Raw genomic sequence first — 27945 nt, forward strand, 5'->3', positions numbered from 1 at the left:
AGGCTCAAAGAAAACATATTTTTGAGAATTATACTGAATTATACACTTGCAAGGATAACGAAGATAAAAGGTAGCTACAATTCCTGGTTTTAGTATAAGAAATTATTTTCTACGCCTTTGTATATCCCTAGCCAAGTCCGGAAACATTTGTATCTTAAAGCCCAAAAATTATTGTGCTCTATTTTTAAAGAAAAGTCTCAAAAGTCAATTTTTATCCAGCGTTAGGGCTAAAGTCGCCACCGATGTTGCAGAAATCGCCATTTCTCTGTCTGATAACTCCAGTAAAGCTAATACATTTATTGGTCCTTGACTGTTTCTGTTGCTGGTTCTGATTTTTGTTTGGTAAATAGTAAACCTGCATAAATGGAGGTATCGAATCTTTAGGCACTTCCACTATGTCCATTAAATAGCATTTTAACATTTCTCGAGGGGTAGTTGTTGTAATTCGAGGAAAATTGATCAGTATAAGATTATTATCCCTTGAGAAATTTTCTCACGGAGTAAGAGTTTTATGAGCATATCTGCATTGGAGAGCTGCTTCGAATGTTAAGATGAAAGATATTAGAATGTGAAGATGAAAAATATATAATAACAGCAAATAAAGCAACCATTCTGCATGAAGTATATCAACATCCTTATCAGTGAATAAACAAATGAGATTTATGGCGGTTTTCTCCCCTGACATTCAAACTGCATTCGACATATTCATACTCATTACAGAGTTCCTTAGTGAAGTTCATATCTGTGTCTTTATGGAATCATTGCCTCATAACCAAAGTAAAATAAAAAAAAATAGAAGAGAAAAAAATATATATATTGTAGTATAACATTTAAATTTTTCAATATCTAATTCATGGGCTCTGCATACTGCGTCAGATAATACTGAACAGAAACTAAATATTAAAGAGCTACGATGGATGTTTGAACTTAAGGTTTTCTAAATGAAACCTCAGACTGGATGACTGGGTGAGTTAGTAATACTGAACGGTTTGGGTCCTGCCTCTGGTTAAGTGCAGCCCTTCATCTTCCTAGGGTGTGGAATCTTGCTCCACCCTTTTGACATCAGAAACTGTGCTATAACACCTGAGAAGCAGTGTGGTTTCATTTGAAACTTTCTTACCATTCTGCTGTCTGTGCTGGGGTTTGGTTCCTGCTTCTGGCTAAGTGCAGTCCATCATCTTGTTAGATTTGGAGAGGGGCATAATCGAAAGGAACATCTAAGTCTGTTTTCGTCCAAGTCGCAAGTCGTCCAAAGTAAAAAAAACAGCTTATGACACATTTTCGAAAAACACGTCCAAATTATTTTCCGTTTCGAAAATCATCTAACTATACGTCCTGCCGATCTGATCGTCCAAGCTGCTAAATTATCCATCTTTATACCACATTTTCCTCCAATGCCTAAAAACAGACCTTTTGGATGTGGGAGGGGTCTACAAAGTGATGGACTGGACAACCAGACATGGCACCTAAATAGTGGGGTACCTTACAGGGCACTGCTGTGAACGTCACAAAAAGGGTGCCATGTCTTCATCTCACTACAGCTCCCTTATAGATAATGGTGAGCCCCCCAAACCACCTCCAAAATCCTCTAGACCCACCTATCTACCACCCCAATAGCCCTTATGGCTGCAGAAGCCACTTATAGGGCAGTACAAAAGGGTTTGGGGGTTTGTTTAGGGGAGTGCACATGTGTAACCAGCAATGCAGTGATTACAGTGGCTTATGGGCATGGGTCCTCCTCTTCATGGGTCCCTAACCCACCCCCAAGATGACTTAAGCTACCTCTATGCAGGTCGACTAGGCTTTCCTATGCCAGGCTGCCAGGTGATGATGGTCTGGAGGCTGAAGTTTAAAGGTGTGATTACGATTTTTATGGGGATGGGGGATGAAGGGGGGTTAGTGATCACTGGGGTAGTGTGTGGGGGGTCTGTATTATGTGTTTGCAGTGCTTATCTGGTGACTTTAGGTGGGTTTTTGTGACTTAGACCATGTTTTAAATGGTCTAAGTCACAACATCCAAGTTCTGTCTATGCTGTGCTGTATAACTTTCGGTTATACATGCATTACGACTAAGTCTAAGCCTGCCCACATCCTGCCCAAATCCCGCCCTCGACACTCCTCCTGAAATGCCCCGTTTAGCTTTGGTCGTTCAGCGGCATTATGAAGGCCTAGGTCATTTTGAAATACGTCCAAAACCCGGTTTTAATATCGGCACTTGGACGTTTTTGACATGATCGTCCAAGTGCCGACTTAGGCCGGTTTTTGGATGTTTTTCTCTTTCGGTTATGAGCCCCATAGTGTTTTTAATCTAGGGCCCATTTTATAATTGTTTGTATACAGTTTTTTTAACATATGCTTGAATTGATAATAATACTGAGTGACTCCTTATGAGTCCTTTATAATCAAATCCACCATGAAGGTCATTTCATTGTTCAGCTGTTTGTTTGTTTTTTTATTTGGGGTTTTATTTAATCGTATATGTTCTACTACAAATCTTTCCTCAGCTATTACTTCTAATACTATTTGTAACAATATTATTCATAGAATACCAATCATATTTGGTAATAAAAAAGCAAATCATAAAAAACATGGTATACAATGTAATTTGGATGTTCTTAGATTTCTTCCTTCAGCAGGTCATATTTCAGACTCTTATGGCTCCTTTTACAAAGGCACGCTAGCGGGGTCAACGCGCGTTGACTTTTCATCACTCTTTAACCCCCGCGCTGGCCATAAACTACCACCTGCTTAAAAGGAGGTGGTAGTGGCTAGCGTGTTCGGCAGTTTAGCACGTGCTATTACGTGCGTTAAACCGCTAGCGCTCCTTTGTAAAAGGAGCCCTTAATAAATCTCTCACTCCAGTTCCCTCCTTATAATTCAATGGTCACTCTGTTTGTAATAAGTTACACATAATTAGGGACTTGATAGAAGATTCCAATGCTGGGCTGGTTTTTATTACAGAAACAAGGGGGACGGATGAAGATAATTTTAAGCAGAAAGAACTATCTCCTCCTGGATTTAAAGGTTGGTTTTCCTCAAGAATAATCAAGAGGAGGGGGATTAGCCATTATTTACTGATTCTTTTTGATATTCAGATCTATGACAAAAAAAAACCCCATGATGTTAATTTGGAATACAGTGGAACCTTGGTTTACGAGCATAGTTCGTTACAGAAGTATACTTGTAAACCAAATTGCTCGAATATCAAAGCAAATTTCCCCATATGAAGTAAGGGAAAGTCGCTTGATACGGTCCACCTCCTCCCCCCCCCGAGGCCACTGGCGCTGCTCCATTCCCCCTCCCTGACGCCACCGGTACTGCTCCATACCCCCCCACGATCCGGCATCCCCCCTGCAAACCGGCATCCTCCCCCCCGCTCATGTCGCCCCCCCCTCCCTCGCAATCCTACATCCTCCCGAGCACCGAAATAATATCCCTTACCCCGATTTGGCACCGGCACCAGCACCAACGCACAGGACATGCCGGTGCCCGAAGATCCTCCCTCTTGGCTGTGCTGGGCTAGGCGGTGCGTCAGAGATCCTCCCTCTTGCCTGTGCTGAGCTGGGCCTTGAGCATTTGTGCATGCTCAAGGCCTTCTGGTCTCGCTCTCTCCAAGATTCTGAGAATCTGAGAATCTCGGAGAGAGCGAGACCAGAAGGCCTTGAGCATGCACAAATGCTCAAGGCCCAGTCCAGCCTAGCACAGCCAAGAGGGAGGATCTTCGGACACCGGCACCGGCATATCCTGTGCGTTGGTGCTGGTGCCGGTGCCAAGGTAAGGGATGTCATTTCGGTGATCAGGGGGATGTAGGATTGCCGGGGGGGGTGGGGGGTGGACGGCGCGAGCGGGGGAGGGATGCCGGATCGCTGGGGGGCTGACGGTTCGAAGGGGGTGGCGCTCATACATCGAGTTAAACTCGGTTTCTGAGGCACCAATTTTGCAAATGTTTTGCTCATCTTGCAAAACACTCGCAAACCAGTGCACTCGTAAACCGAGGTTTGACTGTATATGGTAGTTTCAGTCAGAGACGAATTAGAAATCAGTCCACTTGGTATCTTATTATTTTATTGTCCAAATCTGCTACTTTACTTACTGAACTCATTGCTAGTCTATCTACAAAATTTTCTAGATTACTGGTAATTGGTGATTACAATTTACATTTAGAGGATGATCAAAACAAAGATGTTGTTCTTTTCAAAACTTTTATGCCATCATTATCAATTAACATTTCCCAGCTCAGTATGACACATGAAAAGGGCCATACGTTAGATCTCATTAGTTATTCAGCCTTTGGTAATCATTTCTTCCAAGTATCTAATTGTGAATGGCAGATAGTACCTTGGTCAGATCACCTGCTATGTAATTTTAGGTTATAAATTTTTATGTCAAAAATACATTAAAACTATAATGGGTAAACTACTAAATACAAGAAAGAGGATGAATGTTGAGGAGTTTTAGGTAAAGTTGCTATCTGTTCTTCCTGATTCTCCTTTACATTACAGAATTGATAGTATTTTACACCTATGGAAGGAGGAATTAAATAGATCTTGAAAGACTTAGGGGTCCTTTTACTAAGGTGTGCTAGCCATTTTAGCATCCATTAAATATTAGAATGCACTTGCCTCACCAATTTGCTTGACTTCTTTGAAGGTGTGAATAAACATGTGGATAAAGGCTGGTTGATATGGTGTATATAGAATTTCAGAACACTTTTGATAAAGTTCCTCATGAGAGACTCCTGAGAAAATTAAAGTGTCATGGGACAGGTGGCAAAGTTCAGTTGTGGTTTAGGAATTGGTTATCAGATAGAAAACAGAGGGTAGGGTTAAATGGTCATTTTTCTCAATGGAGGAGAGTAAACAGTGGAGTGCCAAAGGGGTCAGTACTAGGATCGGTGCTATTTAACTTATTTATAAATGATGTGGAAATTGGAACGACAAGTGAAGTGATTAAATTTGCAGATGACACTAAACTGTTCAAAGTTGCTAAAAAGCATGCAGATTGTGAAAAATTGCAGGTGGACCTTAGGAAATTAGAAGACTGGGTGTCCAAATGATAGATGAAATTTAATGTGGACAAATGCAAAGTGATGCACATTGGGAAGAATAACCTGAATCACAGTTACCGGATGCTAGGGTCCATCTTGGGGATTAGCACCCAAGAAAAGGATCTGGGTATCATCGTAGACAATACAATTAAACCTTCCACCCAATGTGCAGCGGCGGCCAAAAAAAGCAAATAGGATGCTAGGAATTATTTAAAAAGGGATGGTTAACAAGACAAAGAATATTATAATTCCCCTGTATCGCTCCATGGTGCAACCTCATCTGGAGTATTGCATTCAATTCTGGTCTACTTATTTCAAGAAAGATATAGTGGCGCTAGAAAAGGTTCAAAGAAGAGTGACCAAGATGGTAAAGGGGATGGAACTCCTCTTGTATGAGGAAAGACTAAAACAGTTAGAGTTCTTCAGCTCGGAAAAGAGACAGCTGAGGGGAGATATGATTGAAGTCTACAAAATCCTGAGTGGAGTAGAATGGGTACAAGTGGATCAATTTTTCACTCCATTCAAAATTATAAAGACTAGGGGACACTCGATTAAGTTACAGGGAAATACTTTTAAAATCAATAAAAGGAAATTTTTTTCACTCAGAGAATAGTTAAATTCTACTAATAGAGTTCCCTTCTAGAGTATTGGGAATTATTTTAGATTATTATTTTTCTTTCCATGATCAGATAAATCATCTAATTTTTTTTTTTTTTTTTTTAGTTTATGCACATTGAAAAGTGTCTGCCCTTTATTTTACCAACACAATTTTGCAATATTGGGCCAGTCAGTTATTTTAGCTCAGCTGGACTATTGCAATTCTATCTATATATATTGGTTTAAGTATAGGGAATCAGAAAAGGTTACAATTAATACAAAAAGCCAAAATTTGAGCAAGTTACTCCATTGTTAAATAACTTTCGTTACAGAGTTCAGTTTAAATGTGCTTCTGTTTATAAAATTATTCATGGATTGTTTGACTCTATGATACCCTTAACCTTAAACTCTTCAAACATTTTTGGGCCATATTCTAAAATGGCTTCCTGATTATAGGCAGCGGTAGGTGTCCTACCACTGTCTAACCAACCAATTGGGACACATGTTTTCTAAAAAAAAAAGCAACCTGAGGCAGGCCACCTACACTGTAGGCGTCTGTCACGGTTGAAGGAGACGTGCAGGGATGCTTAATCTTGCCAAAGGCTGGGCATGGTTTTGCCCGGAAGTAGCCTTAAGCGGCTTAATTCTGTATAGGAAAGTACTAAATATGCTGATTCAAGAGCACAGATCTCCCATGCATTTCCCAGCACCTCTAGAGCTAGGGGTAAACAGCAGACTTAATGACTCTCAGATCAAATATGTTGATAAGAAATTAGATTATTTTGTGAAAAGCAACCAAGAGGAAAAAATGACTCTAATGACCATCATTGATTTACTGAGTTGGTTTTTTGTTCAAGGTGTGCTGATTACTACATTGAATATGGTGTGACACCCCTATCGATTTTTAGTTAGGTGTAGTAATCAATGCATACTTTTACTTCTTTTCAATCCATTTTTACCATTATATTCTTTGCAGAGTAATGGCTGTAACTTTGTATTATGAAGGTCATTTTAGAAGAACTCTGTAGTATTTGCACATGTAAATAGCAGCATTTGCATCTGTAAATTCCTTTTTTTCAATAAAGCAGATCTACTTTACAAATGGGATTAACATCACTAAAGGAGAAACTGGATAAGAATTTCTAAACTGTAGCAATATACCCAGAGGTACATTTTGTATGCCTGTGAAAGATGTGCTGCATGTCCTGATTTGCAAGGTAGACACATTCATTTATTTATTTATTTGGATTGATTATTTTTTATTTTATTATTCCATCTTTTATGAAATCACATTGAGAGATATAATACAATATCAGCATAATACGAGTGTATATGTCTGGAGCAATGTTCCCTCTAAGGATTGATGAGGTGTGTGCAAAAAAAAATATGCATGAGCGACAAGTTACATACTCCACAAATTTATGAGCAGGCGCGGAGGACGCATTTTTAAACAAATGTAGTTTATCCTTGTACTCCTTATGTATTTTTAATCATCTTTGGATATGTTTGTATGTTTATTGTTCAAATGGTTTTATTTATTTCCCCAAATTTATTTTTGTTATACGCATTGAAAATATTTGATATTGCGTTTAAATCAAAATCTCAATAAACTTGAAACGAAACTTGAAACAAGTGCCCGTGAGATTGTGGGAGGGTTAAATACTCAAAACTTAGAAGAATAACAATTTACTTAAAGTGTTTGCTTTGCCAGCTTTCTGGTATCTTTACATACAGTGGTGTACCTAGCATATGTAACACCCGGGGCCCATCATTTTTTGGCATCCCCCCCCCATCTGTACGAAAAACATGATTTTTAGTAACAAGCCACACGTCACACATGAGTACCTAGAAAAAGGCAGCATCTTACATTTTGCAGTGAGCAGTACATCAATACACCCATTGTAAAACTAAACAAGCCAGACCAGCACAGATCAATCCTACACCGTCAATCCTAACAGAAAACCATGTCTTTCGAACACACATAACACAGAAAATACCTTTGCCTAGTATGGAATATGTCATCACAAACTAACCCCTCCCCCTTTTACAAAACTGTAGTGTGGATTTTAGCCACAGTGGTAACAGCCCTGACGCTCATAGAATTCTGAGCATCAGAGCTGCTACCACCACGACTGGCGCTAAAAACACTCCATAGTTTTGTAAAAGGGGGGGGAGGGGGATAAAATAGAAATACACAGCTTCAACGCTCTAGATCAGGGGTGCCCAAACTTTTTGGGCTTGCGAGCAACTTTAAAATGACCAAGTCAAAATGATCTACCAACAATAAAATTGAAAAACACAAAGCACACTATACGCTGAGAAAATATTAATTATCATTCCTATTCTCGGTTTTTTTCAAAGAGGTCAAGGCAGATGACTCTATGCAGTCACCTCAGTAACAACCATACAAAAGTAGACAAATATACCCCCCTTCCTTTTTATTAAACCTTCAATAGCAGTTTTTAGCGCAGGGAACTGCGCTAAATGCCCAGTGCTGCTCTTGACACTCATAGGCTCCCTGCGCTAAAAAACACTATTACGGTTTAGTAAAAGAGGGCCATAGTGCTAAATTCAGACACATTTTGATCACTAAATTTAAAATAAAATAATTTTTCCTACCTTGTCTGGTGATTTCATGAGTCTCTGGTTGCACTTTCTTCTTCTGACTGTGCATCCAATCTTTCTTCCCTTCTTTCAGCCTGTATGCTTCCTCTCCTCCAGAACTCATTCCGTCTCCTAACTTTTTCTTCCTCTTTCCCTGCCCTTTCTTTCTTTTTTCTCTCTTGATACCCCCTTTCTTTTTTTCTGTTTCCTTTCTGTCTCCCTGCCCCCTTTCTTTCTCCCTACCCTCCACAAAGCCACTGCTGCCACCATCATGGGAAACAAGCCCCAAAGCCACCACCGCGGCTGCCCCAAGCTCTCTGTGCTTCCTACCGTCGGGCCGACCAGCATTCCCCCGACGTCAATTCTGCTGTCAGAGAGGAAGTTCCGCCCAGTCAGGCAGCCCGAATTTCCTCTCCGACGGCAGCCTTAAGGGGGTGCACAGCCAGCCAGATCCGGACCTGGCCGGCTGTGCACCCCCTAAGGCTACACCCAGGGCAGACCGCCCCCCCCTTGGTACACCACTGAAGACGTGGCAGCGGCTCCTCTCACGAATCCCCACCTGCATCGGAAGTCCGATGCAGTCGGGGATCTTGAGAGGAGCCGCCGCTGTATCTTTCCACTTAAAACACACTAAGGCGAGCAGGTCAGACCGCTGCCGCCGCCACTTCCTCTCACCTCCGCCCGCGACACGAAATGAGTGACACGAGAAAACGTATGAGCGACACCACTGAAAATAGTGAGCGATCGCTCATGCACTCAGCTTAGAGGGAACATTGGTCTGGAGGATAATTTTATAATAGGGCATATAGGCTTGCAAGACACATATGTACATTTGTTGCATCTATTTCATAAAGGCAACATGTAGGGACATAATCAAAAAACTAAAACATCAAAAAAACCCTCTCTAAGTCGGCACTTAGATGTCCTAATCGTTGGCTTGTGCAAGTGATGATTTTCAAAACCATTTCCCTGGACGTATAGGAAGACCCTTTGTCTGCTGTGTGTCCAGAGTTTAAGGGGGTCGTATTATTGCTGAGATGTCCTGGACAGAACTTAAACGTTTTGGAGTAGACCTCTTGGAAGCATCTAAGATCCAAAAAAGTACCCAAACTGACCAGATGACCACTGGATACATGAAGGTATGACCCCTCCACACACACACTCCCCCACTAGACACTGATCCCCTCTCACCCTCCAAAAATCGGAATGAAAGAATACATACCTGTCTCTAGAACAGCAGCACCTAGTATGGGAATGCCTATTAAAGCATCACACAGGTGTCACACAATGAACTATAGAGAGGAGGAGCCAGACTCATAAGGCATTCTAACCACAGCATCTATGGTGTTCAGTATGAGCCCGTCAAAACCCTACTAATTGCCATATAGATGCCACCTGAGGCCATAAAGGGCTTTACGGGTGGTAGACAGTTGGATATAGTAGGTTTTGAGGGAGTTTTAAAGGGCTCAGCATAAATTGTAAGGGGTATATGGTGAGATGTATATCTGGAACCCTTTATGTGACGTTCACAGAAGTGCCCTCGAAGGTGCCCCACTGCTCTGTTGGAATGTCTATGTAGTCAGTCCATTAGAATGGTGCTGATTTTAAAAATATTATTTGAACGTCCCTTTTAAAAATGGATATTTCTGTGCTTCCGACTTTGGACATTCAACGGAAAATGTCCAAGTTGGACTGTTCTAAAATGGCCCTCATAGACACTTACTCCCTCATTCTATAATCTTGCACAGTTTTACACTTGGCACATAAAATTGTGCTCACATGTTATGGAATACCTACAGTTCAAGGAGATAAGGAGTCTTGCTTGGGGGTTAGGAAGTCTTCAAATGGATGGGACTTTGTCTTGATGATCAGGGTTTTGGAGGCTCTTGACCAGAAGAGAGGATCTACATGGCAACTATTAAGCTGTGGCCTCCTTTAAAAAATATATATATATATCTGACGTCAGAGAAGGGGCGGGACCGCGGCAGAGAAAAGATGCTCCGAAGCCGTTCAGCAGCTTGCAAAGATCGCTAGCGCCAGCGATCTTATTGCAGGCTGCTGAAGTTAAGAAGATTGATTCGGGAAGCCAGTGGGAAATACACAAGGAGGAGGTGCAGTCCTTTGAGGGGAGGGGTGCGGCCTTCTGGGGAGGGGTGTGGCCTTCCGGAGGAGGGGGATACAGGCCTTCAGAGGAGATAGACAGGCAGGCCTTCAGGGGAGATGCAGGCCTTCAAAGGGGGGGACAGGCAGGCCTTCGGGAGGATGCAGGCCTTCAAAGGGGGGGACAGGCCTTCAGGGGAGACAGGCAGGCCTTCGGGGGGATGCAGGCCTTCAAAGGGGACAGGCAGGCAGGCCTTCGGGAGGATGCAGGCCTTCAAAGGGGGGGACAGGCCTTCAGGGGAGACAGGCAGGCCTTAGGGGGGGATGCAGGCCTTCAAAGGGGACAGGCAGGCAGGCCATGGGGGGATGCAGGCCTTCAGGGGGCAGGCAGGCAGGCAGGTCTTCAGGGGGATGTAGGCCTTCGAGGGGGACAGGCCTTCACGGGGAGGTGCAGGCCTTTGAGGGGGGGACAGACCAGGGGAGGGGGGCCCTGGGTTAGAAGTTCATGGAGGGAGGGAGGGAGGGAAGGAGGGTTCAAAGAGATGCGCATAAGCCGGACTTTGGGGGGAAGAAATAATGGGTCTGAAAATAGAGGAGAGGAAGAGAGATGATGGACAATGGGATTTAGGGAGGGAAGGAACAGAAAGGGAGAGAAGTTGGACACAAGGGATGGTGTGGAGGGGGGGACAGAGATACTGGATAGGAGTTTAATTGGGAAACGAAAGGGAGAGATGGTGGACCCTGGGGTGGTGGGGAAAGAGAGAGAGATGCTGGATGAAAGGGTAGTTAAGAAAAGTGGATCTGTGGATGGAGACAAAAAAAAAGAAAGATGCCAGACCTCCGGGGAGGGAAGGGAAATGGAAGGGGAGGACAGAGATGGCAGATGGATGGTTAGAACAGAGAAAGAAGAAAGGAGACCCTGGCAAGTAAGTTATTAGAAGACACCCAGAACCTGGGACCAACAAGAGTTGAATGACCAGACAACAAAAGGTAGAAAAACTAATTATATTTTCCCTTTTGTGATTACAATATGTCAGATTTGAAACGTGTATCCTGCCAGTACTGGTGTTAGACCGCAAATGTGAGCTAGGATTTAAGAAAGAGCGGAAAAGTCTTTTTTGTTTGTTTATTTTGTTTATACCACAGCGCCAGTGTGGTTAGGAGAAGGCAAAGGGGGTGAAGAGGCTATAAAAGGGGTGAAGAGGCTATAAAATAAACCCACCAGAATGTTTGAAAAAAAAAACAAAAAAACACCCAATTGGGCAGGAAAATCAAATCGAAAAACCAATTTAGTAGGCTGAATCGAATCAAAATTTTTTTTCCTGAATCGGGCAGCACTAGTCAGGAGTTCTTATGAGTCATCAGAATTCTTTGCTTGAAATAATGGGCAAGAAGCAGTGCCTTCTGAAGGCTCTGGAGATACAGGCAGCCAGACAAAATAATATCTTCAGAGTTCTGTGCCACAAAATGAACAATATATTTCTCAAGAGAAAATTCCTATAATTTTTTTAGCAGCTTGCATAATCAGAGTAAAAGTAATATATGTATTAAAATATGAATGGAATTTATGCAGAAACTAAACATATGATAAAAATTACTTTTACGACAGCACAAGTGATGTATATCAAATTATTTGATCCTATAATTGTACTGAGCCCACACAGAGATATATTATAGGTCTTGTGAGTAGGTTGAGCACCAAAATGAATAACCAACCTGATTTCATTAACAGTCTTTTAATCCCGTATGTAACAACTAAATCCCTACGTTCCACTTCTCAAAATCTTTTAGTTATACCATCATTAAAATCAATAAATACTTTACGTACCAACAACTTTGCTGTCACTGCCCCTTCACTTTGGAATTTACTGCCTATAAATCTCCGCAATGAATTAGATATAAAACAATTTAAAATAGCACTAAAACCATTTCTATTCCGAGACGCCTTTTGTTAAATTGCCACTCTTCTTTCTTTTCCTTTTTTTCAATTTTTTACCTAACCTACTGTTTTAGCCTTAGAAACATAGAAACATAGAAAGGTGACGGCAGATAAGGGCTATAGCCCATCAAGTCTGTCCACACTATTTACCCACTCTCTTAAGTCTACTGACTCCCTAAAGTATAATTGTAATTATACTGTCACTCTACTGACCCGCTCATTCAAGTCCTAGTGACCCTATCCCTTAGCATGACCTCGTAGGGATCCCACATAGGTATCCCATTTGTTCTTGAAGTCTAGGATGCTGCGTGCCTCGACCACCTGCACTGGAAGCTTGTTCCAATGCTCAATTACTCTCTCCGTGAAGAAGTACTTCCTGGCGTCTCCACGAAACTTCCCTCCCTTGAGTTTGAGCGGATTTCCTCTTGTGGTCGAGGGTCCCTTGAGAAGAAAGATATCATCTTCCACCTCGATCCGTCCCGTGATGTACTTAAATGTCTCAATCATGTCTCCCCTCTCCCTACGCTCTTCGAGAGTGTAGAGCTGCAATTTGCTCAGTCTTTCTTCGTACGGGAGACCCTTTAGCCCCGAGACCATCCTGGTGGCCATCCGCTGAACCAATTCAATTCTGAGCACATCCTTACGGTAATGTGGCCTCCAGAATTGCACACAGTATTCCAGATGAGGTCTCACCATGGCTCTGTACAATGGCATCATGACTTCAGGTTTCCTGTTGATGAAGCTTCTCTTGATACAACCTATCATCTGCCGTGCTTTAGATGAAGCCTTCTCCACTTGAGTGGCTGCTTTCATGTCAGCACTGATGATTACTCCTAAGTCTCGTTCTGCCATAGTCCTGGTTAAAGTTTCTCCATTCAGGGTGTAAGTTCTGCAAGGATTTCCGTTACCGAGATGCATGACCTTACATTTCTTGGCGTTGAAGCCCAGCTGCCAGTTCAAGGACCAACTTTCTAAAGTATGCAGGTCTTGCTCCATAGCATCCTGTAGATTATAGCCGTTTACTATATTGCATAGTTTGGCGTCATCAGCGAATAAGGTTACTTTGCCTTGAAGCCCTTGAGTCAGATCCCCAATGAATATGTTGAAGAGGAGTTGGCCCAGGACTGAACCCTGTGGCACTCCGCTAGTCACCTCCGACATTTTAGAGAGGGTACCGTTAACCACCACCCTCTGAAGTCTGCCACTAAGCCAATCTTTAACCCATGCAGTTAGAGTCTCTCCTAATCCCATCGATTTCATCTTGTTCAGCAGCCTGCGGTGTGGGACGCTGTCAAACGCTTTGCTGAAGTCCAGGTACACGACGTCCAAGGACTCTCCTGAGTCCAGTCTTCTTGTTACCCAGTCAAAGAAGCTGATTAGATTGGACTGGCATGACCTACCCTTGGTGAATCCATATTGGCTGGGATCCCGGAGATCTTCCTCGTTCAGAATCGTATCTAATTTATACTTAATTAGTGTTTCCATGAGTTCACACACTATTGAGGTGAGGCTTACCGGTCTATAGTTCGCAGCCTCAGCCTTGCAACCCTTTTTATGTAGAGGAACGACGTTGGCTGTTTTCCAGTCTAACGGAACTTTCCCCGTACTTAGTGAGAGATTGAAGAGCACTGCCAACGGTTCCGCCAGAACATCTCTCAATTCTCTGAGCACTCTTGGGTGTAAATTGTCCGGTCCCATGGCCTTGTTTACCTTTAGCCTTGCCAGTTCGTTGTAGATGTCCGCAGGTGTGAACACAAAATTCTGAAACGGGTCATTCACGTCTTGTTTTATCATCAACTGTGGTCCGTGTCCCGGTGCTTTGCAGGTGAAAACTGAGCAGAAATATTCATTTAGTAGTTCTGCTTTTTCTGAATCCACCATCGCGTAGTTTCCGTCCGGTTGTCTAAGGCGTACTATACCATCTGTGTTCCTTTTCCTATCGCTGATATACCTAAAGAAGGATTTGTCCCCTTTTTTAATGTTTTTTGCCAGAGTTTCTTCCACTTGAAGTTTGGCCTCCCTAACTGCTGTTTTAACCGCTGCAGATCTGGTCTTATATTCTACTTTAGTTTCTCTTCTCTGTGTACGTTTGTAGGAAAGAAATGCTTTTTTCTTCTCCTTAATGAGGTGCGAGATCTCTTCAGTGAACCATTGGGGTTTGTTGTTTCTTTCTCGTTTATCTACTGATTTTATGTAGCGATTAGTTGCTTCGTGTATGGATGATTTCAGGTACGACCACATAGTTTCCACATTGCCGGTCTCTTCTTGGTCCTTGTGACTTATCTATCCTATACTTATTGTAGTTCTTCCCCATCTGCCCTACTGTTGCAGTATTTTTTAAGTAAGTCATTTGTCTCCCCTGTTTTAACATGTTTAATTTATTTTTGTGTAATTTTATTATGTTAACCGCTTAGAAGTTGGATTAAGCGGTCAAACAAATTTTTAATAAACTTGAAACATAGTTAGTGAATCTTTAGGGAATAGAGCCACACGTGTTTTTGTTATAGAGTTTTCAATGTTTCATTTTGCCATGTCATTGAGATTATAAATTGTACTTTTGTTGTATTTTAGCAGCATTTTAAATTATTCTATATTTATAAAAATGGCATATAAGTTGAAATAAATGAATTGAACCAAGCTCAATCACTGTAGCTTCACTTTTAGCTAGAGATAATGATAGCCAATTAAGACTGCCTCCGGAACCTGAGAACCATGTATCATTATTCCACTATGATCAGCAGTTCTTCCCTCCCAGAGATTGTAAGCATTATCTTTTCAGCATTATCTTTTCCCAGTGTGACCCAACTCAAGTATAAAACAAATCTAGCCAGGGTTCTCCCAAATTTAAATCATCATAATTCTGGCAGTCTTAGAATATGTACATGCTCTAATATTGAGACAATATGTGAAAGGAATTGGGGGACTTGTATGCTGCCTTTTTGTTGCTTTGGCATTTGAAAGTGGTGGGCACTGGAAGATTAAGTGACTTGTCCAGGGTCACAAAGAGCAGCACTGGCAGATGGCTTCAGTGATGCATCCACCAGCACACCCAAGTCTCTCTCGAGTCTGCTGTTGGGAGACAGCAGACTCGAGAGAGACTTGGGTGTGCTGGTGGATGCATCACTGAAGCCATCTGCACAGTGCGCAGCAGCCTCGAAAAAAGCCAACAGGATGCTGGGCATCATAAAGAAGGGCATAGCAACCAGAACACGGGAAGTCATCATGCCTTTGTATCGAGCGATGGTACGTCCACATCTGGAGTACTGCGTTCAGTATTGGTCGCCGCACCTCAAGAAGGACATGGCGGTACTTGAGAGAGTCCAAAGGAGAGCAACAAAATTGGTAAGAGGGCTGGAACACTGCTCATACGCCGAGAGGCTGGATAGGCTGGGGCTCTTCTCTCTGGAGAAAAGGAGGCTCAGGGGAGATATGATAGAGACTTTCAAGATCATGAGGGGCATAGAGAAGGTGGATAGGGACAGATTCTTTAGACTGAAGGGGACAGCAAATACGAGGGGACATTCTGAGAAACTGAAGGGAGATAGGTTCAAAACAAATGCAAGGAAGTTTTTTTTCACCCAAAGGGTCGTGGACACTTGGAATGCGCTACCGGAGGAAGTGATCAGGCAGAATACGGTACAAGGATTCAAACAGGGATTGGATGGATTCCTGAGGGATAAAGGGATCGTGGGATACTGAGGGAGGAGCTGAGAGGTAACACAAGTATAGGAAGTAAATCAGGTAATGTGTATAAACTAATCTGGTCGTGCATGTGCAAGACCGGAGGGCTAGGACTTCGATAGGAAGGCAGGACTTAAATGGGAAACCAAGGTGGCAAGGGAGCCCCTTCTGATGATTCAGACAGGTCTTGACCTGTTTTGGGCCGCCGCGGGAGCGGACTGCTGGGCGGGATGGACCTGTGGTCTGACCCGGTGGAGGCACTGCTTATGTTCTTATGTTCTTAACCCTTCCTTTCCACAACCCTTCCTCTAAGCCAGCAGTTCTCAACCTGTGTGTTGTGACCCCTTTGGGGTTCAAATGGCCCTTTCACAGGGGTCGCCTAAGACCATCGGAAAAGACATATTTCTGATGGTCTTAGGAACTGAGACACCGCTCCTCTATCTGTCTCTAGGCAGGTCCATCCACATGCAGATACGCCCACATGCAGATACGCCCACCCACATGCAGATACACCCACATATTTCACAATATATACGTGGAGGGGCATAATCGAAAGGGATGTCTAAGTCCGTTTGCATCCAACTCGCAAGTCGTCCAAAGTAAAAAACAGCCTAAGACACATTTTTGAAAAATACGTCAAAAATTTTTTTTGTTTCGAAAATTGTCTAATTATACGTCCTGCCGATCTGATCGTCCAAGCCGCTAAATCGTCCATCTTTATACCACATTTCCGTCCAACTTTTCGTCCAAGTCCAAGTCCCTGTTGGACATGGGAGGGGTCTACCAAATGATGGACTGCACACCAGGGACATGCCACCTAAATAGTAGGGTACCTTAAAGGGCACTGCTGTGAACTTCACAAAAAGGGTGCCATGTCTTCTCCTCCCTACAGCTCCCTTATAGATCACGGTGAGCCCCCCGAACCACCTCCAGAATCCCCTAGACCCACTTATCTACCACCCCAATAGCCCAATGATAGGAGGCTTGCACCAGAAGACATATGAGGAGAGACTGGAAGCCCTGAATATGTATACCCTAGAGGAAAGGAGAGACAGGGGAGATATGATTCAGACGTTCAAATACTTAAAGGGTATTAACGTAGAACAAAATCTTCTCCAGAGAAAGGAAAATGGTAAAACCAGAGGACATAATTTGAGGTTGAGGGGTGGTAGATTCAGGGGCAATGTTAGGAAATTCTACTTTACGGAGAGGGTGGTGGATGCCTGGAATGCGCTCCCGAGAGAGGTGGTGGAGAGTAAAACTGTGACTGAGTTCAAAGAAGCGTGGGATGAACACAGAAGATTTAGAATCAGAAAATAACATTAAAGATTGAACTAGGCCAGTTACTGGGCAGACTTGTACGGTCTGTGTCTGTGTATGGCCGTTTGGAGGAGGATGGGCAGGGGAGGGCTTCAATGGCTGGGAGGGTGTAGATGGGCTGGAGTAAGTCTTAACAGAGATTTCGGCAGTTGGAACCCAAGCACAGTACCGGGTAAAGCTTTGGATTCTCGCCCAGAAATAGCTAAGAAGAAAAAAAAAAAAAAAATTTTAAATTGAATCAGGTTGGGCAGACTGGATGGACCATTCCGGTCTTTATCTGCCGTCATCTACTATCTACTTATGGCTGCAGGAGCCACTTATATGCCAGTACAAAAGGGTTTGGGGGGTGTATAGGGGAGTGTACATGTTTAAGTATCAATGCAGTGATTACAGGGGCTTATAGGCATGGGTCCTCCTCTCCATGGGTCCCTAACCCACCCCCAAGATGACTTAAGCTGCCTCTGTGCTGGATGACTAAGGCGGCCAGGTGATGATGGTTTGGAGGCTGAATTTTTAAAAGTGTGATTAATATTTTTATGGGGGTGGGGGGTGATCACTGGGGTAGTGTATGGGGGTCTCTGTTATGTGTTTTCAGTGCTTATCTGGTGAGTTTAGGTAGGTTTTTGTGTCTTAGACTATGTTTAAATGGTCTAAGTCACAACGTCCAAGTTCCATCGATCCCAGCCTGTATAACGTTCGGTTATACATGCTGTATGACTAAGTCTAAGCCGACCCACGTCACGCCCAACTCCTGCCCTTGACACTCCTCCCGAAATGCCCCATATAGCTTTGGTCATTCAGCGGCACTATGAAGGCCTAGGTCGTTTAGAAATACGTCCAAAACCCGTTTTTAGTATCAGCACTTGGACGTATTTGAGAAATGTTCGTCCAAGTGCCAACTTAGGCCAGTTTTTGACGTTTTTCTCTTTCGATTATGAAGCCCCATATTGTTTTTGTGATTAATCACTATGCTTTAATTATGTTCAATTTGTAACAATGAAAATACATCCTGTCTATCAGATATTTACATTACAATTCATAGCAGTAGAAAAATTACAGTTCTGAAGTAGCAGCGAAAATAATTTTATGGTTGGGGGTCACCACAACATGGGGAACTGTACTAAAGAGTCGTAGCATTAGGAAGGTTGAGAACCATTGCTCTAAGCTCTGCACCCATCAGTATCCTCCAGAATCCATTTCTGATCTTTTCAACGGTTTATTGTTAGTACTTTCTGCAGCTTAGTAAAATGATCCCTTATTTATCTAATGTGTATTGACCACAGCAAAAAAGGCTTACCGCAAAGCCCACTCAGGCATCCCATGGTAATTTGTGCATTTGTGAATGCTACCTATACACTAAAAAGTAAAAGTGTTTTTTTTTTTTTTATTGTAGGGGTAGAGATGTTCTGTGATAATTGGTTAGCATTGGTTAGCATTGCCACATTTCTGTTTTGCTGATTAGCATGTAGGAGCTCTCAACCTACAATCCCGCCAGTAGGTGGTGCTATTTCACTATCACATTTTCAATAATGAAGGACAGGCAAGCTCTGTAGGCCTCCAGGGAACTTGCCTGTACCTAGTGATTGGAAATACAATATTGAAGCACCACCCCCTACTGGCAGCAATGTAGTTGGAGGACTATCGCTCAGCTTAGAGAGAACAGTAGTTAGCATACCTACATAATGGGTGGGAGGAACTCACTTACTAATGTCATAAGAATATAAGACTATAAGAAATGCCGCTGCTGGGTCAGACCAGTGATCCATCCTGCCCAGCAGTCCGCTCACGCGGTGGCTCTCAGGTCAAAGACCAGTACTCTAAATGAGTCAGCCTCACCTGCGTATGTTCCAGTTTAGCAGGAACTTGTCCAACTTTGTCTTGAAACCCTGGAGGGTGTTTTCTCCTATAACAGACTCTGGAAGAACGTTCCAGCTTTCTACCACTGCTAATGGGAAAATTAACATGCGGCCATTAATGGAGAAAACAGAAAAATCAATAATTTTACCCCAATGGTAAAATTGGCCTTAGCACACAGAAATGTCACACATAAGCTGTTAAAACACATGCAGACTGTGAAGAATTGCAGGAAGACCTTAGAAAATTGGAAGATTGGGCATCCAAATGGCAGATGAAATTTAATATGGACAAATGCAAAGTGATGCACATTGGGAAGAATAATCCAAAACATAGTTGCCATATGCTAGGGTCTACCTTAGGAGTCAACACCCAAGAAAAACATCTAGGTGTCATCATAGACAATACTCTGAAATATTTTGCACAATATGTGGCAGCAGCCAGAAAAGCAAAAAAGATGCTAGGAATTATTATTAATTTATACAATTTCTAACTCACTTAAACCTAAGCAGTTTGCAAAGCACATGCATACCATCAAACAGCATACCAAAATACAAACAAAATCAGCATTCTATAAATTCATAATAACTATCTCTTCCCATTCAATTAAAAGCCTCTATAAACAAAGTGGTTTTCAATACCTTTTTAAATTTCTGAATATCAGAAAGTAATCTTAATGGTCCTGTCAAATTATTTCATAGTACTACGCCTGCTACTGAAATCACAGATGCTTGTGTATTTTCATAATGTGTATGTACAAACCCATCCATTCACAAAGGCATCACTCCTTAATGACCTTAATGATCTAAATCAGGGGTGTCAAATGTCAGTCCTCAAGGGCCGCAATACATTTGGGTTTTCAGGATTTTCCCAATGAATATGCATGAGATCTATTAGCATACAATAAAAGCAGTGGTTGATAAAGCTTCATCACAGGTCAAATACCAAGGAATGTTATAATGAATGACTTTAAAGTCAATGTGAGGAGTTTATAAACAATGTAAAATTTGACAGGGAACCAATGGAGTTTCTTCAGCCATGGTGCTTTCATGCTCAAATCTGCCTCTACCATACTTCAAACGCGCTGCCACGTTCTGAATAATTTGCAATGCTTTACACCATGAGGATGTTATTCCCAAATAAAGAGCATTGCAATAGTCCAATCCAAATAATTACAGTCTGTACTACATGTGTACAAATATGGGATACCCCTCGGGATGTTGGACAGCATACGAAGCCAGCTTCAAGCATGAAAGATATAGTCTGAATTTTCTAAGTCACAGTACCTGGCACTGCGGTCAAAGGGTTCAGAGGTTTGAGGACAATGGACATTTCTTTCTTCAGAAAGCCTTTCACTTGCAACTCTTTGGCTGCTTTGCTCAGCTCCTCTTGCTCCGTCTTCAGCTCGCTCCTCTGCTTTTCATATGCCTGCACAGCCAGAAATGGCAAGGAGAAGGAAAAAAAGTAACCCAGGACACCTTCCCCCTCAAGCACCCAAGCTCATCCGTTTCCTCACAGAGATGCCAGTCCTCAGACCTATAATAAACCTTGGCAGGGACTTGTTTCACGTGAAGACTCTCGCCTCACAATTTGCTTGCATGGAGAGAGTGTTTCAGGTCACAAATACCCCGATGTACTTAATTCTTCATATAAATGTTTTTCAAATATTAAAGTACATCGGTAATTTGTGACCTGAAACACTCTCTCCATGACCAATGACAATTCAAGCAAATTGTGAGGCGAGAGTCTTCACGTGAAATGCGCCACTACTGAGGTCTTGAGGCTTATCATTAACACTACTATTTATCATTTCTATAGCGCTGAAAGGCGTATGCAGCGCTGTACATTTAACATTCAAAAGACAGCCCCTGTTCAGAAGAGCTTACAATCTAATTTGGACAGACAGATAGGACAGGACATCCCATCCTGATAACATTGGTTTGAGTCTACTCAATAGGCGTATTTGATAAAATGCTGCCTTAATCACCACTGCTCCTTCATCCCAAAATCTTCAGCTGCCTATGTACTGCAAGCTTTATATTAATTACCACAACATTTTGAGGCTGAGAAGTGTCTTCATTTCTTCCAGTGAACATCACTGAAAAGGAATAGTAAATAAAACTAAGAATATTATGAAGCCTCTGTATCACTCCATGATGCAGCCTCACCTTAAGCATTGCATTCAATTCTGGTTGCTGCAATTTGCTGTTTGGAAGATGCAATGTTCCTATTTGACCAGTTAGCTGTCCATATACTGCCACTGAATATCGGCATTGCTCATATAACTTCAGGGTTTGCCTCCAGACTGTTAACTGGAGCGTGCTGTGGTTGTCAGAGCTGATATTCAGCAGCTCTCTCCAATTCAGTGATACTTTGTTCCTGTCCCATTCTATGCTATTTAATTGGGCAGGATTCTATCTGATTGCCTTCCCCATTTTCTTTAATTTTTCAGTTCTCTATTGTGTTTTTGGGCTTGTATTATGTAAATGTTAGTCTTTCTGCTCTCACTGTTTTTCACACTTCCTTAAAAGAACCATATTGATCTTTTTTTTTTCTCATCCTTTTGCAAAATCATCTTAAAAGAGCTAAAAGCATTAAGCTTTTTTCCCACAGATACAAAATAGGAAAATCCCTTTAGCATATTTGGGCCATAGAGCAATAGATTTCAAATTTTCTCAGTGCCTGATGAAAGATTTTTTTTTGCCTCAGGACCCAGGGCTCAGGAAGTAAAGCATTTAAAGGTCTATTTATTAATGTATTTTAAAACTGGAGAAGTAAAGCTTGCAAGCATTAACATATTTATAAAACAATTATATGAAACTTGTGCCAGAGAATGCTAATTAACAAATGTAGAAGTGCCAGCATTTAATACAGAAATTAAGCTGTGACTCATAAAATTTCATTTTGTAGCATTAAAATATCTGTGCTATTTTACATGGGTCTCATTTTATTTTTCCCAAGGAATAGATAATTACATCTCATTATCTCATTAACATAATGTGTTCATTAATAAGGATGCACATGAGAAACATTGTTGGTTTTCTTTGTCTTTCTTTAAATTAAAGATGCCTAAAATTTGAGATAACTGCACCCCAAGACACCACGAGAGTCATTAAGACCCCCATGGAACTAAGAGGGGTAAAGGCACCAACAGTGGCATGAATACTCAAGTTTAATAAAATTTGGATTAATTGCTTAATTGTAATTCTAAGCGATGTACACAGTACTAAAATTACAAAATTTAGGGAACAATACAACCCATAACAAGAGCAAAGTCTTGGAGGACGATTGAAAAACTTGACAAACCTATAAAACACAAGGGAGGGAAGGAAAAAAGAACTACATGTTATTTGAAAGTAAGCAAGACATTCAAGGAGAATACATGAAGGTAGGGGAAGTCAAAATGCTACAATGAGGTTATACAGTAGAGTTAAAATCAGCTAGAGAACTGGCTAGCTAAGTATCAAAAGCGTCTTTAAAAAGGAAGCTTTTTAATGTACTCTTAAATTTTTCCAAGTCGTGTTCTTCCCTCAAATAAATAGGAAGCAAATTCCATGTTTGGAGGGCTGTGACAGAGAAAATAAATTGGCGTCTTGTATTAATAATTTTGAGAGAGGGGATCGTCAATAAATGCTGTTCATTGGATCTCAACGTTCTATTTGACGTATAGGAAATTAATAATTTATAAATGAAAGCAGGAGTTTTTTAAAGTAGGGATTTGAATGTAAGCAAACATAATTTATATGTAATCCGGTGAGCTACCGGGAGCCAGTGTGCCTTTTTAAGGAGAGGTGTTACGTGATCAAACTTCTTGGCTTTTGATATAAGTTTAATAGAGGCATTTTGGATAATCTGTGCACGTTTAATTTTGTTTTGAGCAATTCCCTTAAATAGGGTATTGCAATAGTCAATTTTAGAAATCACCAGAAGGACACTGTAGCACAAAAATCTAGCATGGGGAGATGGGCAACACAGCGCCAACATTTGTATGTAGACTACAAAGCACTAGGAGAATGACAAAAGTAACACCAATATTGACATTGTGACCTCAAGGCACTGGGAGAGGGATAAAGATGTAGCAAAATTGGTATTAAAACCCTTAATGCTGTAGGTATGGGACAAAAAAGCACTGAAAGGTTTGTGTCAGGATCAGAGTATTGTGGAAACGAGCCTTTTAGTATAGAGATGTATTTGATCATCTTCTCAGGCAGGTGTGCCATGGAGAATTTAATGCAGGTCTTTGAAATCTTACAAGTGGCAAACGCTAAAGCTCTGTCAAAATATTTGACCATATAACACCTTGGTTGAAGAAATTGCACTGGTTACCTGTGCAATTACGTATCATTTTCAAAAAATTAATGTTGGTATTTAGAGCTCCTTTTAGAAAGGCACGCCAGGGCCTTAACGCGCGGAAAAGCGTGTGCTAAATTGCCGTGCACGCTAGCCGCTACCGCCTCCTTTTGAGCAGGTGTTAGATTTTTGGCTAGGGCGTGCTATAGCGCGTGCTGATCCAGTGCGTGCTCCAAAACGCTTAGCGCACCTTCGGAAAAGGAGCCCTTAAAGTCATTTACCATGGGATTCCTTGGTATCTATCACAAGTTATGGCAGTTTACCGACCGCTCAGAACTTTGCGATATGAGGGTGCAATGCAATTGGCTTTGACAGATTTCTCAAAAATACGTTATGAGAACACAAGAACATCTGCTATTTCTATCATGGAACAAAATTAACTGGACCGCTAAGAGCGTTATCGGATATTCAGAAGTTTAAAAGAAAATCCTTAAAACTACATTATTTTTAGAAGCATTTCGATAAAGTTGAAACGTTGAATGCTGGTTTTAAGATGAACTGTATTGTGAAGATCTATTTAAGATGCGATTATTCATCTGTAACCCAAGATGTTTGTAAAAGTCTTGTTTGTTATATTTTGTGCATGTTATTATTGTAATGCCGCATAGATATAGGCAGTTGATAAATTTTTTTTAAATAAATAAATAAAATAAATACAAAGGAGACACCTGATTTGTAACCCGTTCTGAGCTCCTTTGGGAGGATTGGCTAAAAAAAAAATTGAATAAATCAATAAATAATTCTGTTTGCAGCAGATCTTGCTACTATAAATCATTAATAACAGGATCTGGATGAGCTCCCCTGTTCCCTGTAACCCCTATCCTAGATCCCCTGACACTCATCCTACCCATTCAACAAAACACGCCAACTCTATATTTGGTAATTAGCCGCAGCTCAGTTTATTAATAGTAAATTAACATATTATAATTTCATTACAACTTTGATTAACATAAAACAAGAGCTCTCCCCGAGCTACCAAAAACAAACATTCTGTGCCCTCGACCCTGCCACTTCAACAAGGGTCAGAGGGGTGGCATGTCCCTCATGCCCCTTTATCCGGGTCACCTGACCCACCAGGCACGGCACCCCGCCGGCCCACCGCTCATCACCCGATGAGCCCCAATGACCGAGTAGCTCGGGAGATCCGCCACAGGCCTGTGGTCCCACAGGCCCCCCCCCCCAAACAACAGAGCAGCGGCTAACCCAAACCCAAAACGCGTTCGCAACCCACCGCGAAATCATCCAAGAGTAAATCGCACCCGATATCGGACAAATGCACCCTGTCAACATGAAAAAGCCCACCACAACCAATGTCAACCCACCCATGCAACAATTGTAAACCGCCTTGCGACTCGACCCACTTTCCCACCTGACGGTTAAACTTAGCCAACCCTCTAGTCCACCGACGGGACGCAAGACACCGCGGGCGCGGAATAACGTCCGACCACAACACACGCGTGCCCGGAAACCAAGCAAAAAGAACCCGCAAATCGTCCTTAATAACGTTAACCAACTGTCGGGCCGACAGTGAATCAACATCATTGCCACCCAAATGAATAATGAGCACGTCCGGACGATGAGGGCAATCCCGCAAATGAGACAAGAACGGCAAGAGCTGATACCATCGCATGCCCCGCTGACCCCACCAAGATACTTGAACACCCAGATGGCCCAGCCCAAGGTGACGACCTCCGGGACGCAACAATGACCTCTCTCCAGCCCAGTGCACAAAAGAATGGCCGATTATCCACACGGAACTGCTCCGACCAGCACCTGAAAGACAAAACAAATGAGCCACAAACAGAACAAATACACACCCCACCACCCCACAATAACACTACCTGCCCTCCGAGCTACCCCCAGGTCCCATAACCGCACCGGACGGTCTAATATAACCGCGGAAGGCCCCAGACACCCAGCGACCCAACCGCCGAATGCCATCCTCCGACATACCGGCAGCACGGGCACAGGTAGCTGCACCAATCCGAAACGAGTGAGTGCCGTAACAACTAGGCTCCTCACCACAGCGCACCAAGGCCAAACGAAGCACCGCCAGGAACTGGAATCTGGAAAGAGAGGACCCGTTCGCGTGAACGAATAAGACAGGGGAAACCGCAACTCGCACGGACAAAAAATCGCGCAAACAAACAACTGGACAAGAAACGCAACCGACCACCCGATGAAGGACTAACCACTGGCCACGGCCGGCCTGATCCGTCTTAGAACTAGCCACACAGATTCGCACCTCAGCGACTCCCAGCCGCACATGGTGAACCAACAACCCACGCCCTCTGGCCCTATCAGCAACACTGACCAACAACTCCCCCACACGCAACGCCCCAAAAAAGGCAAGTGAAAAAGCCGCCCGAAAAAGGGACGACTCGTACGACGAGTGGGCAAGATCAGGTAAAACCAACAAAAGCCGAACGAGTAAGCTATGCTGAATCGGCAAGCGCGAATCAGGCCTAGGAGGAACAACCCGGCCCATTGCACGAAGCAAACGCTGAACCACGAAACCCGAGGAAGGACAATTCCAACCCAAAGCCCGACAGAAAAAGGCAAACCCCGCCAACCGTCCCTGAACCACCCGTTTTGAGACACCAGCTCTGCTTGAGTCCAGCACGAAATCCTCAAGAAAGGATTCGGCCACATGCCCCGGAACCCAACCCCTGCTGAACAAAAAGTTAGAAACCACCCGGAAGCCAGCTGAGTAATGCGACCAAGTCGCAGGTGCTACCGACAAACGGAGCATTTCCCACACTCCTTCTCGACCAGGCTCCACAAATTCTCCGGCATCGCCAAACCTTCCACGTGAGCCTCCGGCGCGAGTCGACGAAACTGTGAAAAATGGAAACGGGAGAGAGCATCAGCAATGCCATTCTGCAAACCGGGCACATGCCGAGCCCGAAGAAAGACATTAAGACGCAAGCAGCGCAGAACCAACTCCCTGACCAGCACAGCTACTGACAGGCAGTGAGCCGTCTGCCTGTTAACAACCTCCACCACCCCAAGGTTATCACACCAAAACAGTACACGCCTATCCCTCAATTTATCGGGCCACAGTTCACATGCTACAATGAAGGGAAACAATTCCAACAGCGTGATATTACGTGTGATACCCCGAGCCACCCAATCTTGAGGCCAACGCTCAGCACACCAGGCACCCTGACAATAAAGGCCAAAACCGACTCCTCCTGCCGCATCGGAAAATAACTCTATATCCCCGTTAGACACCTCCGGGGCCTGCATAGGCAAGCAACCATTAAAATCTTGCAAAAAACAAGCCCACATGCGGAGGTCCGCCCGAACCCCAGCCGACAGTCGCAAAAAATGCCGCTTATCCCGTACCCCAGCCGTGGAAGCAGACAGCCGACGCGAAAAAACGCGGCCCATTGGAAGCACCCGGCAAGCAAAGTTAAGGGAGCCAATCAGCGACTGAACAACATGCAAAGTAGACTTACGGGCAGATAACACCCGCCCAATAAGATCAAGCAACTGCCGAACCTTGACCACCGGCAGCCGAGTTACCAGCGCCTCCGAATCCAACTCAATCCCTAGAAAAACCAGGGACGTAACTGGACCCTCAGACTTGTCGATCGCCAAAGGTATCCCAAATTCGTCAGCCATCGCTTCGAAAACCCCTTTAAGTCGCCCGCATTCGTCCGAATCACGAGGGCCTATGAACAGAAAATCATCGAGGTAATGTACCACCGCGTCCGACCCAGCACGCTCAACAACCACCCAATGAAGAAACGTGCTGAACATCTCGAAATAAGCGCAAGAGATAGAACATCCCATGGGCAAACATCGATCATAAAAATAGGCACCCTCAAAACGAAACCCCAACAAATGATAAGACTGAGGGTGAACGGGCAATAACCTGAAGGCAGATTGAATGTCCACCTTCGCCAACAGGGACCCCCGGCCAGCCCTGAGGATAAGCCGCACGGCACAGTCCACTGAAGAATACCGCACCGTACACAAATCACGTGGTATACCGTCATTAACAGAACACCCAACAGGACGAGATAAATTATGAATGAGGCGGAACTTACCAGGTTCCTTTTTTGGAACAACCGCCAGCGGAGACACCATCATAACAGGAAAAGGTCGCTCACGGAAAGGACCGGCAATACGCCCCAAACGCAATTCTTCCCCCAATTTATTACGTACTACCGAACGCAACTGAGTAACCGACGACGCGTTGCGCAACCGCGCCCCCGACAATTCGCCCTGAAAAGGTATCACAAAACCGACTGAGAACCCACGCTCTAACAGAGAACCGACGCGCTCTGGCCGGTAACGACGCAACCAAGGACCCAACGCACTCACCAAAACCGGCGTGGGAACGACACCGCTACTTGCCCAGGCTCGGGGGCCCCGCAGTCGGTTTCTTGGGACACTTAAGCAAGGGATGAGGCTGCCCACATTGAGAGCAGGCATGACGAAACCT

At 43.3% G+C, this 27945-nt stretch overlaps 1 protein-coding gene across 2 annotated transcripts in view; it reads left to right on the plus strand.

Moving 5' to 3' along the window:
- TCERG1L (transcription elongation regulator 1 like) overlaps nucleotides 1-27945 on the plus strand; it is a 449140-nt gene that overhangs the window by 274097 nt on the left and 147098 nt on the right. Inside the window, exon 5 of one of the 2 annotated variants that reach the window (XM_033943432.1) lies at nucleotides 2962-3024. The exons of the other annotated variant lie outside the window; for it this stretch is intronic. Coding sequence (XP_033799323.1) covers nucleotides 2962-3024 — 63 coding nt within the window. The remainder of the gene's footprint in view (nucleotides 1-2961; nucleotides 3025-27945) is intronic. 2 annotated transcript variants of the gene reach the window in all.

The sequence above is a fragment of the Geotrypetes seraphini genome, chromosome 4, assembly GCF_902459505.1.
Source record: "Geotrypetes seraphini chromosome 4, aGeoSer1.1, whole genome shotgun sequence".
Lineage (NCBI taxonomy): Eukaryota > Metazoa > Chordata > Amphibia > Gymnophiona > Dermophiidae > Geotrypetes > Geotrypetes seraphini.